This window comes from Manis javanica, chromosome 2, assembly GCF_040802235.1.
Source record: "Manis javanica isolate MJ-LG chromosome 2, MJ_LKY, whole genome shotgun sequence".
NCBI classification, from domain to species: Eukaryota; Metazoa; Chordata; class Mammalia; order Pholidota; family Manidae; genus Manis; species Manis javanica.
The window spans coordinates 101211107-101224380 of record NC_133157.1 but is presented as its reverse complement, the minus strand read 5'-3'; the positions used below and the strand labels follow the sequence as shown (position 1 = coordinate 101224380).

Here is a 13274-nt window from a genome sequence, read left to right as displayed (position 1 = left end):
GAAGTAGTATCATTTGTATCAATTATGTAAAGAATCACTTCTTGCCTACCTTGAAATCCATTCCCAACTCTGCTTCCTAGTGATTTAATCCCTGACATTTTATTATTAAAGAAAATGAAACATACAGAAAAACTGAGTAAATTTCATAGTGAACAATCTGTACCACAGATTCTACCATTAATATTCTGTCCTTTTACTGTTTGCTTTAATCATGTATCTACCCATCTTATTTTTAATGCATTTCAAAATGAACTGCAGACCTTAATACATTTATACTTAGATACTACATCATGCATATACCATTAACTAGAAATCAGTATGTTGTAATTTTATTCCTCAGAGGTAAAATATAATGAAATGCACAAATCTTAAGTATGGATTTTTAAATAAATACCAATAATACTCCTCTATTTGAAAATCCTAGAGATCACGTATCTGTAATCAGATCAAATTAGGCACTTTCTGATTTGGCTCTTGTTTGCTTTTTCAGCTATCTCCCACCACCCTTCCTCTCATATTGCTGTATTTGTTAGTAAAAATGGTCAAATCTGACACTTCCATGTGATTCAGTCACACCACAATGTATGCTGTTCCTCACCCAGGTGATCCTCTTCTCATGTGGGCATGCCTTAGCCCATGTGCTATCTCTCTGCCTGGAAGACACTTGTCCCTCTCTTTCCTACTCTCTGTGCATCCTTAAAGACTGACTTCTTCCTCCATCCCAACTCCAAAACCCACCCCCAAATAAATCTGGGTAACAGTCTATATGTTCTTAGAGCATCTGCACTTAATCATAATGCTTATCACTGTGTACTGCGACTGTCCATTTACTTGTCTGCTTTCCTCACCAGCGTGTAAACCGAGACCATGGTCTTAGCCACTTCACTATGTTCTCAAGGAACACAGGGACTGAAATAAATATATGGCAAGCTACATCTGGAAAATTATAGGTGGATACAGTGGCAGAGAGTCCAGGTCAGCAAACTGTAGAGGGAAACAGGATTCTATGCAGGCCTGGTATGATGCTGGGCACATGGTATGTACTGAATAAATGACAACTACTTCATACAAGGGAAACAAACTTGTAGACACTCAGATATAAAATTCAAAAGAGAATAAAACTGGGTAAGCCTTATTCAAAAAAACCTTATCTAATGAATCTACAAAAGGGGAAAGGTAGTAATAGCCCTATACATAATAAAGTTACACACCTGCACAAAAATTTATTAAAACAATGCAAGCTCAGTGGACTGTCAGGGGCCCAGAGAGTACCAGCTGCTTTCTGGTCAAATCACACCTCAAAAGAAGTACCATCTTGTCTATCATTTTGCTGATCCTTGCCTACCATGAGTTTCTAACCATGGCTTTCCACTTCATCTGTTTGCCAGTGATTGTCCCATATATTTCATTGATTTCCACACCAGGAACCAACCACCTGTCCCCCAACCCCTTAAATCTTTATCTACTGGTAACTTTGTCACATTCATATCCTTGTCAAGGCCAAGTGCCACCAGCTACTATATCTAGGCTCCTCCAAAATGACATAGCATTTGGGAGAAGATAAAAAGGAGTTAAGTTACAGCCAGGTGGATGTAATGATCTGTGATACTTTTCAAATATAAATTACAAAGCTGGCAAGAGAGAGCTACAGAAACATTCTAATATAACAACTGTTTGAAGTCTACTTTTGTAGAGTAAAAGTATCTTAGGCTATGAGTTATCCCAACTACAAGTATGGCTGATTAAATTAAGAAGACAGGACCTTCTCTCAAAGATAGAGGAAATAAAGAGCAGTTGGTATCTCTTATATGCTTACTTCAAACCAGACCCTGGGTGAAGAACTTTTCCAAGAATCATCTTTTTAAATCATCTCAGTACCCTTATTTTGCAGAAGAAATACAGACTTAGAAAGGTTAGGTTAACTTGTCAAAGGTCACAAAGCTAGAAAGTGGTAGGGCCTTGACTTCAACCTAGGTTTGTCTGATTCCAAAGCTTGTCCTCAATCCTAACCATCCTGCAAACCTGGTTCCAAATGGCAAAGCAGCAGAAATTTGCTGATGAAGAAAGGGACCAAAATTTTGTGGCAAGAAGGGAAATTTACATAACCTAAACTACATACATAACCAAGGATGCACAAAAGAGATAAAAATCACCAGAATAGTATGAGAGAGGCAGGACAAGTCAGTCTCACAAAAACAAACCAAAAACTAAGGCCCTAAAAATAAAAAGAGCTTTAAAAACACTCAGAAAAAAAATAATGAGTAGACTTGCACTGCCTAGAATAGATGATGTAAGACAGAGGCATGCCTATTCTCTTCCATCTTCTGCAACATCATCCTCAAAAGGAACAGAATAAACACTATCAAGAGAAAGTGAGGCTGAGATGGGTAAGACAACCAAAGAACTGTTTTAAATGAACCTAAGTTTCTAGATAATAGAGAACTATATTCCACGGATAAAAACCTCACAGCTACCATGTGTACCTTTTAAAAGCCATAAAGAAGGAAAGTAATAGACGATAACTTACTTGAAATGTCATATATCACTTTCAAAAAGGGGAAAATAACAGATTCTAGGAACTGCAACAAGTGTTAACAAAATTGCACTAAGGAAGAGCTATGGTTGAACTATCCTCATTTTCCCTTCAAAAAGGGTCACTCAACTGATACTTTGGGAGAAATGCCAGTCATGTGTCATGATTTCAGAAAAGGACCCAAGCTTTTCATCATATTCTCAGGGATACGTTCGCAAGTTAAGAACTAGACAACTGTACAGTAAGAGAATCCAAAGTTGGTTGAATACCCAGTATGATTTAATTAATTGCCAAAACTTTTTTCAGTTTTAGAGACTAGGCTAAGGCCATGGCCCAGTAAGTATTTTACAAATGATTTAGAGTAATATTTTTCAAACTCCAATGTCCTTAAATAAAGGACCTTAAAAAAATAAAACTTCGGTGTCTGATACCATAACAGACTTATCAAATGTGCTAACAGCCAACTTAGATCCCTAATAAGGTAACTATAAAAACAACTCAAAACATGGTCAAGAGCTAAAAAGAAAATAGAACCTACACTTTAAAGACTTATATTTAGATTAAAGTACTCCAATATTCAAATGTGGATTGTGATTTAATGTTGGCTACAGCAGATGTAAAAATGATCTGTACATTTAAATTGTCCCTGAGTTCATGAATCTGTAACTTAATATTATTAAAAGAGCTAATGTAATCTTAGGTTGTTTAAGACAAAAGTATGTCAAAATGAAGGAAGGTAATATAACTGAGATGCATTTGGGAAACTATTTGAGGCCGACAACAAAAGATGACACTGTCTATTCCTCTTTGCTGCAATCATTTATAGAATCTCAAGTTTAATTCTCTCTCATTTTATGAAGATTTCAGCATCCAGGGCACTGTGTCTCACTGATACCATTCCTGTTACATAATTCTTGTTGGTTGATGAATTATCATGTAGTAGATGATCCCACTAAAACACCCTGGCTTCTCAGATCCTTGACCTAATTTTTCCATGATCTTGTCCATCATGATAATCTGGATCTTTTCATAACCACCTAAATTTTAAGCATCTACCTCCTATTACTCCTTCTAGTACCCACCTGATTCCAACAAACCTTGGCTCCACTGAACTGTAACATACCAATCTTATCACATTTTCCACTGTCCCTCAAATCCTGGCACCCTTGCCCTCCCTTCACCCACTTAAGATTCCATGGTTCAGCATTAACATTACTCTCCTGACTACAACCTCAATTCTCTTGCCTTTCTCTTCCTCCTTTGTACTCATCTGGCAAAACCCAAATGCATAAATCTAACTCCTCTGGCAGCTAACCTCAAGTGGGCCCTTATGCTGCCTGGCAATACTGCCACATTTCCCTAATCCTCTCACTTCTGTACCTTTTTCTAGAACTGCCTTCCCCATCGTCACTTGCTGTGATGAGTTTGCTCCTTGTAACATAGACAAAATAGAATTCTTATGAAGAGAAACCTACATTTCCCCTCCGTCGCACCTATGAACCTACTTTTATCCATAAACTACCTTCTCCTGTTACTAGGTGATTTTCTATACTCTTACTTAATCATAACCTGTTCACTTTTATAATGAATCCCAACCACTCTACCCCAGTGAAGGCTACAAGATTTTGCTTCAATCTAAGAAGTACTTTTTAACAATTAGAGCTGTCAAAAAAAATGATATCATAAAGTAATGGCTATTTAATGTTAAGATCCTCTCAAAAAAAGGGATTTCTGTAGCAAGAGAAAGTCCAGTTAATCACTTAATACCCTCTTCAGTTCTAGGGTCCTATAGTTTTAGAAAATACAACCTTGAACAATATCTTAGTATAAGTTAATATTAGCTAAAAAGTACACACTTTTCTCACCCTTCGTAACCCTGTTAAATTCCTCAAGGGTTTCTCTACTGACTACAAGTCTTTGGGGAAGGAATATCAAAGGAATGGAATGATGGCCATTTTTGACTACTTTTCAGAAACCTGCCTAGCCATTTTATTTTCATTTCATTTTCTAGAATTGCTACCTTAGAAACTCTCCTGGGAATATCTAATAAAAATTCATCTTCCAAGAGCAAGTGGGTTATGCTATAATTCTCACGATACTCTTCACTAGATACTGTGTATAAATTAAGACCATGGAATTTGAGTAATAGTATGTTTACTAATTGTATTTTACCTTCTAATTATTTAAGCAACTTTCTTCTGCAATTAACTAAGAAGAAAGGGGCATTAAAATGAAAAAGTGGGAAGTAAGTGAAAATGAAAAAGTGAAAATAAGTGGGAAGATCACAAACAAATGTTACTTATTGCTGGGACAACTTGGGTTAAATATACTTACCTTTAACAATCTTCTTTGCACAGTCATTATACACTTGCTCTTGAGATGTGCTTGACTGGAACACCCGATCAAATGCATAAGGCTTGGACTGAAAAACAGAAATAAAGGGTTCAACTAAACAAAATTAAAGGTGAATGGACATTTCTAAGTTCCTTTAAGATGTCATTAGCTATTTAACCTTCCAAATAGGATACCCTCTATGCATCACTTCATGTCACAGAGTCTGTGTGGAAAGGACCTCTGGAATCACCAAGTACAAATCTACCAGAATAAACTCCACAAAACCAAGAATGTCTGTTTTAGTCTTTGTTGTATTTTCAGGGCCTGGCACAGTAAATCACTCTACTATGGTAGGCACTCCAATACTGCTGAGTGAACTTTTACTTAATGAGTGTACTCTGGCAGGTATTGAGACACTATTTTCAATACTAATTTCACCTTGCAGATAGGGAAACTAGAATCCTGAAAGGTACAAAAGTTGTTAATGACAAAGTAAAATTCAAACCCCAATCTCCTGTCTTTCCATTCCAGGCTCTTCCCTCTACTCCATTCAGCTTTCTACTATACTCACTCACTTAACAAACACTTATGGAATCCCAGTATGCTAGACATCATGCTAGAATGATGACCAAGACAGAGTTCAATCTCTGCTTAGTGGAGCCTAAGTAATAGTGGGACAGACATCCGACACACAATTAAGCGACTGAAAATCTGACTCATGCAGCAGAGTGCTATTAAAGTGCTATGAGAGCATTTAACAGGGGAACCTGAATTTGGGGAAGGCAGAATACCAGGAAACACTGGAGAAGGGACACTGAAGAACTGAAGAATAAGTAGCACACAGCTCCCTGGTGCTCTCCTCTGCATTAGTCATGAGGGAGGGTTATGTGTGGAGAAATAGTCTACCAATTGGATGCTTAAGGATTATAAGGGAGAAAGGAGCTTGTAGCATTCAAGAAACCAAAAGAAGTTGTAGATTAAAGATCAAATGCAAATGCCAACACCATGAAAAGGGAATATAATGCCTTAAAGTCATTTTGAAAATAGTTTTCACCTTGCAGGCCCCCAGAAAGGATCTTGGGGACTCCATCTTGGGGACACATTTAGAGAACTGCTGATATGGCCCAAGAAGCAGCCAGAGGCATGGAATGAAAAAAATTAGAGTATAACATCCAGTAGTTAAGAAAGGACTTTCAAGGAGGGAGTGATTATGTCAAATATAGCTGCAAGGGCAAGGCAAAACAGGAAAGTATCCAGTGACAAAGGCCAGACGGGAAAGGGTTGAAAAAATACTGTGAGGTAACTAAGTAGAGAGCTAAATTCTGGTGTGGGTCTAAGAAGATACTTTAAGATGGGCAAGACCTGAAGAAGTTAAATTCTGGCATGAATGAACAATCTAGTAATCTAGGAGAGAAAAGTGATCATCTAAAGATAAGAGTGAGGTAGGGGGGTTCTGGGTATTTAAAAAAATATGTATATGCCTGCTCTCTAGTCTCTTCTAAAATTAAGAAAGGAAGCTGGACCCTAAAATACAAAACAATCATGACCCTCCCCCAACCAAAACGTTCAACATTATAGAAAACTTCCTAGGTCTTACCTAAAAAAGGCCTCCACTTTTTAGAAACTACATCCCACAATCCCCCTCCCCAAAGCTTGCAGTAACAATAACCATAAAGCAGACCTCCTATAGGACTGACTATTCAAAGCCATTCTCAATTCCCCTTCCCCTGGAAAGCTAACCAACAGCTAGCCTAGTCTCTTGGCAACTAGTGCCCACACGCTCCAGTTTTGAATACTATGTAGTAAGTGATGGTCGGCTGGGAGGTCTGAGAAGGGTTTTATTTTCTCAATAAAAAGGACCTTCTCAGCTGAATCTGCCCTCTCTCCTTTCTGGAATGAACATGTAGAGCTATAGCATCAATTTTGCAGTATGAAGAAAAGTCACTAACTAAGGATGACAGGGTAACAAAGTCAGTAAGCAGTAGCACTAAGGGCCTTTCTCCAGACATTTTATGTGAGAAAAATAACCTCTTATTTATTCACACCACTATTAGTTGTTTTCCCTCAGCAGTTGACAGCATTCCTGAAGGATATACTAAGATACCCTCACTTTGGCATCAATTAAAAGTAGGGTTTCAATGTCTGATTATTCTATGCCTATGATATATCTAACAGTGCCCTTATGCTAAGATTTTGCTAAGATATTAACATTCACCTCTACAGGTGTGGCTAAAAAAAGATTATCTACTGTTTTACTGATGTATGTACAAGAAGTATTCATGATAAACAATTCTGAAGACAAATAAAAATAATAATCACCACCCAGAGATAAATCATGCTATTATTTTTTATACAAAAATTAATTTTCCTCTTCATTTATCCAGCAAACATTTATTTAGCACCTACAAGGTATCAGATACTATAAATAAGTAACAATTTTAGAAATGATATTTAATTAATACAAACTGTAGGGTTTAAATAATAATAGAGAACAAGCCTGGGTAGAGTCTTCACTAGTAAGCTAAGAAGCTATACACCAGATTCTAAGATAAGTGACCAAGTAATGTTAACTGAATTGAAATGGAGACAGCTGTAGCATTAAAAACTCACAAGCTGGTAAGAGTCAAAAACAGACAGCAACTAGCCAAAACATACAGTTAATAACAGATAAGTAAAAAAACAGTACAAAAGCAAAAATTAAACAATGATTAATTCTAATTTTGCTTGCAAGGAAAAAAATCAATAGAAAATAGCCCATAGAATGAAGCTAATTGCTCCCTCAAAAATAAATAAGCAAGCATTTAAAGACTAGAAAAACACTACTGAGCTTCAAGTGATACCCCCATCTTTACACTGAAAGACAGTGCTCACAAACCGTTTAGAAAGATATCCCAAAATAACGGGTAGTTAACAAAGCCTGCCTCAAAAGTGCTGTATACAGCTGTTTACTCTAGCATCATCTTAGAGCAAATATGCAAACTACCACTACAAACCTTATTAAAATATGAACATGCAAACAAAAAAAAAATTAAACTAGAATTCACTGTTTTTTTCAGAAGTTTTATCACTGTTAAATAAAAATTAAGTGGTTAGCATTAAGTTGCCAAATTGTCTTATATTAATTCTGAAACTAAGTTATAATTGTATTAAGAAAGGCAAATGTTTTGATTAGAGAGCTAGCCATAAAGTTATTAACTGACCCTTTGCTTCCTAGGATGAAAAGCAAGACCACCATAAAAACTACTGTTAATGGTCTATAATTAAAGCATATTTCTTAACTAAAAAATCTGAGAAATAATTTGAAAATTTTTTTCAAATAAACTACACAAAAGAAAACTCACAGGTTGGACATTTATATTTTAAAAACATGGTTCTTGGCTTTGAAATGTACATTACTCAGCCTTTGTTTCTATGTATCTTCAAAAATACCCCAAGGCACAAAATGTATTCATATCTATCTTAGGCTTCAAGGGGCCAAAACCAAACAGGAATTAAGTTTATTTGCACTGCAACCATACCTTAGATATTCTTAAGTGAAGTGGTTCCTGTTTGAATCTGCAGAGACCAGGCTGAATACCAAATTTGGTTATAAAGGACACCCTTCTGGCAGGAATATGCCTTTCTCTGGAATTCTGAATAGTGATCCTCAGATCACATGGGATTATATCATACTAGATTTTCCTTAGTTTCAACTATGGGCTAACATTTCCTGACTCTAAAGATATGTATGGATGGCTCCTTCTCTTTTAATAATCAGAAGGTAATCAAGATCAAGCATGAAATCATCATTCACTTGAAAAGAGAACATACTGTCCAGCAGGCAAGGAACTGGGCAAGATGATCTTAATTCGGTTTACTCCCCTCTCACTTCAATGAACTCCCACAGCCTGCTTTGTTTCTGACATCCTCTACAATATACCAACCACATAAGGAATGATGATTAGTAAAGAAACTTAACGATGCAAATACACATGTCCCACCTCTACGATGCACAGATAGAAAGAGGAATACTTTTCTGCATTAGTTTTTTACTGGTGCTATCAGCAGACTCAGCTGAACTACGTAAGATGTTTCCCTTGTCCTTTTTCTTTTTTACTGGTGACGAGTTTTCTTATTTAAAGCAAATAGATTCTATTTGTATCATTTAAAGGTTTCATAAGATAATTCACTGCTTTCATTCAAAATGTGGTATTTATATCACTTCACCAAACACTTAATTACAAAAAACACCTGTATAAAAGGCTGCAAAACACAGAGAAACACTGTAGGATTACAAGACTTAACTGTCATAAGGTTACATTGTATTAAAATCACTGACTACACAAGTAACAGGAAGAAAGTTTGGACAAAATACTGGAAACAATTTAAGATGAAAACCAGAATCCTTAAAAATTATTTTCTATGGGAGTACTGTCTATACTTATACTTCAGTGACATAAACTGAAATACTTATTCTTTGATTTATCCATAAGACTGTAAAAAATGTTTTGAAAACATGTTTAAAATAGTGTTAAATGTTGCACTGCAGCAATTCCTTCTTAAACTATTTATTTGGAATCAGGATTGGGATCCAGTAAAACACAAACCAAGAGCTAATTTTACTTAAGAGACTTAAAATTTTCACTCCTCCCAGCTATCCTTATAAATTCCCAATCTTTTAAAAAAATTTCATTAGAACAAATTTAAAATACGACATTTCACAGTAATTAATTAATGACTTACTATATGAAGATTAGTTCCTGAAAAGAACACGTTGCCTTACATTTTTTAAGACTATGTTACTCATTAGTAATGTATTTTTGCTTATGCTTTTTTAAAAAACAGACTAATATGCTTACCAGTTTATCTAACAGCCAACCACTTATTACTTTCACGACTCAATCACCAATACATTACTTCTAGTATTATCATTTATTTACACTACTAAGGAAACTTATATAAGGAACTTGTGATTATTTTATCCGAAGGAACCTAGAACAAGCTTGTGCTTCCTGTGATAATTTATCTCTTTCCTCATATTTTATGTCATATTGGGGCCGTATCAGAGGTTGCCCTCTAAGCTAATCCTGACACATTTTGTAAATCTTATTTCTATCATCCAACAAAACAATTTTGTTAATACAGATTTTGTGTAACCACACAGAACAATCTGGAGAAGCAAGGTGTTCTTAACACAAGTCTAAAAGGAAAATAGTGTTGATGTGTCAACCACTGCTGAGGCTGACACATCACAAAAACTGTACGAGAAACTAGTAGCCTGTTTGCCAACATATACCATCCTAAAGGAAAAGGATGACTACTTCTCTGCTAACTTCTTGGCCTCACCATGATGTCATTTACAGCAAGAGTTTTTCTTGTGGACTTGTTAACAAAAAACCAGCCTGACAGTCTTCACACAGCAGTGGCTGGCTTGTTTGCCAAAAACCTATCAAACAACATAGAGCTATGACATTCATTTTCTAGAACTGAGCTTTGGAAACCTTCACATAAAAACTCTGAAGAACTTTAGTCCTGTCTTTTATGTCAATGCTTTTAAAATCACTCGTATCTCCTGTGACCTCTTTGTCCTATTTCCAAATCAAACTATTCAAACAGTATGCTATATATGGAATACCATTAGAGAAAAAATTAACATTCAAATTTTGTACGAGGACAGCAATGCAGAAAAAAGTTCTGCCACATGGCAGTACCAAGAAAAACGAATTTAATTTTTAGTCATAGTTCACTGTTCTGTATGCAGTGTCTTACTATCCATTTTAATCTCCATGAATTGGGAATGCTATTTTCAGAGACCTTTCTATAAAAGAGATCAGGCTACCAAAAAAAAAAAAAAAAAAAAGCAACCTTACATTCTGGTCTACCTGGAAATGATCAGCCAACTCTAGTTACATTATGTTTTATACTACAAAAGAGTATTTTCAACATCCTTGGGATTATTAAAATCAATTTTCTTCGAGGTAGATCTTAACTGTAGAAGTAGAAATCTAATACAACAAACCGAGTTTACTGGTCAAATCTTATTTTTTTAAAAACTTGCTTTTTAATACTTTTGATATACACACAAAAAGTTAACACTCTTTCCTAAACTGTTAGCCCACAAAACCGAGTGTAGGTGAGATTATGGGTCTTTCTGGGCACTTACTTGACCCAATCTGAACTGGCTAAATCTGTTGGAAAATCAAACAAAATTGATCTCTCCAATTTTAAAAGCAAACCCACTATTTCTTTTTTACAGTCCGCAATTCGCCATTTGTACTTGTTAACAGGAAAATCCATTCATCACTCAAAAGGCGGGTCGGTAAACATCTGATGTACAGGTATATAATTGTAGCTGTATGTAGTTTTTCCTCTTCCCATGGGGGAAACAATACAGTTCAACATGTAGTTACATACTTCTATAAAACTAAGTATCTTAAACGATTTATGGTACAGTAGAGCTGGTCTCAGCTCAAATTTCCCTGCTAAACTTTCATGTTACATATTTTATGAAAGCTACATTTAGGGGCAGTCCAAAACACCAACAGCATCAGCAACAGGAGCCGCACACACCATATAAACACTGGCAAACACTCACTCAACTAGCTCTCAGGACAGCTCCTCCAGCGCCGCAGGTGGGGGAGTGTCCCCGACTGAGACGAGGCGCCGGGCGAGTCCCGGAACCGCAGGCCGGGGTGGGGGAGGCCCAGGACACCCGCGGCGCCTCGCAGGCCCCCTCCTCCGGGTTCTCGGAACCCGCAAACTCCACCAGCCTGGAGGGGTCGGAGTGGGGGACCACGCAGCCCTTTCTCAGGTCCGCACCCCGCCACCTCCGCGGACTCCAGGCCCAGCCAGGCCCCCAGAAGCGGGACAGGGGCCACTCACCGCGATCATGACCGTATCTTCTCCCTGAAACTTGGCGACATACTTATCGCCGCGGATCACCTCGGACTCGTTGAGAGGCCTGAAGCGACACATCACTTTGATGTTGCACTCGGCCGGGTCCGCCATCTTCCTCGCTGCTGGGGCCCGAGGCTGGGAGCCACTCCCCGCCGCTCAGTCTCGGAGGAAGCGGGCCCGAGCGGAGGGTCTAGGGTCGCGAAGGCCGAGAGGGTCAGCAGTCCGCCGCGTCGGGCTTCCCTCGGGAGGGGTGGCTGGGGAACCCTGAATCGAAGAGCCGGCGCCGGCAGCCGTTGCCCAGAGGCTCACTTCCGATCCATGATGGCAGCCATGGCGGCGGCACCGGACGGAGCGTCCCCGGCTCCTCAGCGACTCCCTCGCCGGCCTGGGCAGGCTGCAGGGCCTGAGGCGGGAGCCTGCACACCGGGAGAGAGGCCTCCTCTTTCCTCCTCGAAGAGCGGAGGCCGACCCCACAGTCTGCCCGCCCGGCGGTCTGCTCGCCGGCTTGCCGGCTGCCGCCCGATCACTCCTGAGGCTGCAGATCCGCGACGGGCTGGCGGGAGGGGCGGTGCGGGAGGAGCACTGCGCAGGCGCGCAGGGCCCGCGACCAATCGGCGACCAATCGGCGACCGCGCCGGGCTCCGTCGCCGCGGCTCTTCGCCCCGGGGTCGTAGTTCGATTTCTCTGCACGCCCTTCGTAGGCGCAACCTGGGTTCTTCTGCAGCCGCTGTAGCTCCCATACCGCCGTAGAGTTCCCGGAGATGATGGTGATGCACATTGCTTTTGTCTTCAGGGAACAAGGAATTCGTGAAAGCTACTTTATGTTGTAGCTGCTTAAATATAATGCCGCCTTGCTATAAGGAAGTATGCGCTTTCTACTTGGTCTGGAGGTTGTATGTGTTTGATTCCTAGCTCATCTTTTTAGGTTGCTTGGCAGTAAGAGGAAGATTGGAAGGAAGGCTGGGACGTGACTCTCATTTAAGCGCTTGCGACTGGGGAGACAGGAATAAGAAAGGAAAAGGAAATTTGTAAGGATTTCACCTCCTGTTTCTGGAAGATTGTTACCACAGTGGCTCTTCATGTGGAACTGCCTTGGAAAGAGAACTGCCAAGACAAATAGCCATTCTTCTGGTTACCAGTTTTAGATTCATTGTAAAAGGAAGGTTTGGACCTTTGAAAACCTCCAGTGGCCTCTGTTCTCGCACACTCATCTTAATACGTCCAGAACTTAATCCACAGTTCAACAGATTCAGGTGTATTGATCAGCTTCTATGAGGGGAAGATAGCTTACACTGTGAGCCCGTCGGGCATCTCACCAAAACAGGGAATTGATGGATTTGTTGCCGGGCTTTGGGGGAAGTGTGCAGCTTAGGTAATGTTTAAATGATGCCATTTTTTGATAGGCTCCAAACAAAGCAGAGCTGTGACGGCAGGTCTGAATTACAAGTGGACCCAAGGTCCTGCTTCCTTAGGAACTCTGAAGTTAAGATAAATGTGGAATGTTGTCTTCAGAAACTCCTTGTCCCAAAGC

General features: G+C 39.1%; 1 protein-coding gene across 1 annotated transcript in view; it reads right to left on the bottom strand.

The window, feature by feature from the left end:
- Nucleotides 1-12323, bottom strand: part of KIF5B (kinesin family member 5B) — a 38669-nt gene extending 26346 nt beyond the window's left edge. The window contains exons 1-2 of the mRNA XM_037010354.2: nucleotides 11729-12323; nucleotides 4868-4955 (exon numbers count right to left, since the gene is read on the bottom strand). Coding sequence (XP_036866249.1) covers nucleotides 4868-4955; nucleotides 11729-11854 — 214 coding nt within the window. The 5' untranslated portion in view covers nucleotides 11855-12323. The remainder of the gene's footprint in view (nucleotides 1-4867; nucleotides 4956-11728) is intronic.
- Nucleotides 12324-13274: the final 951 nt, after the last annotated feature.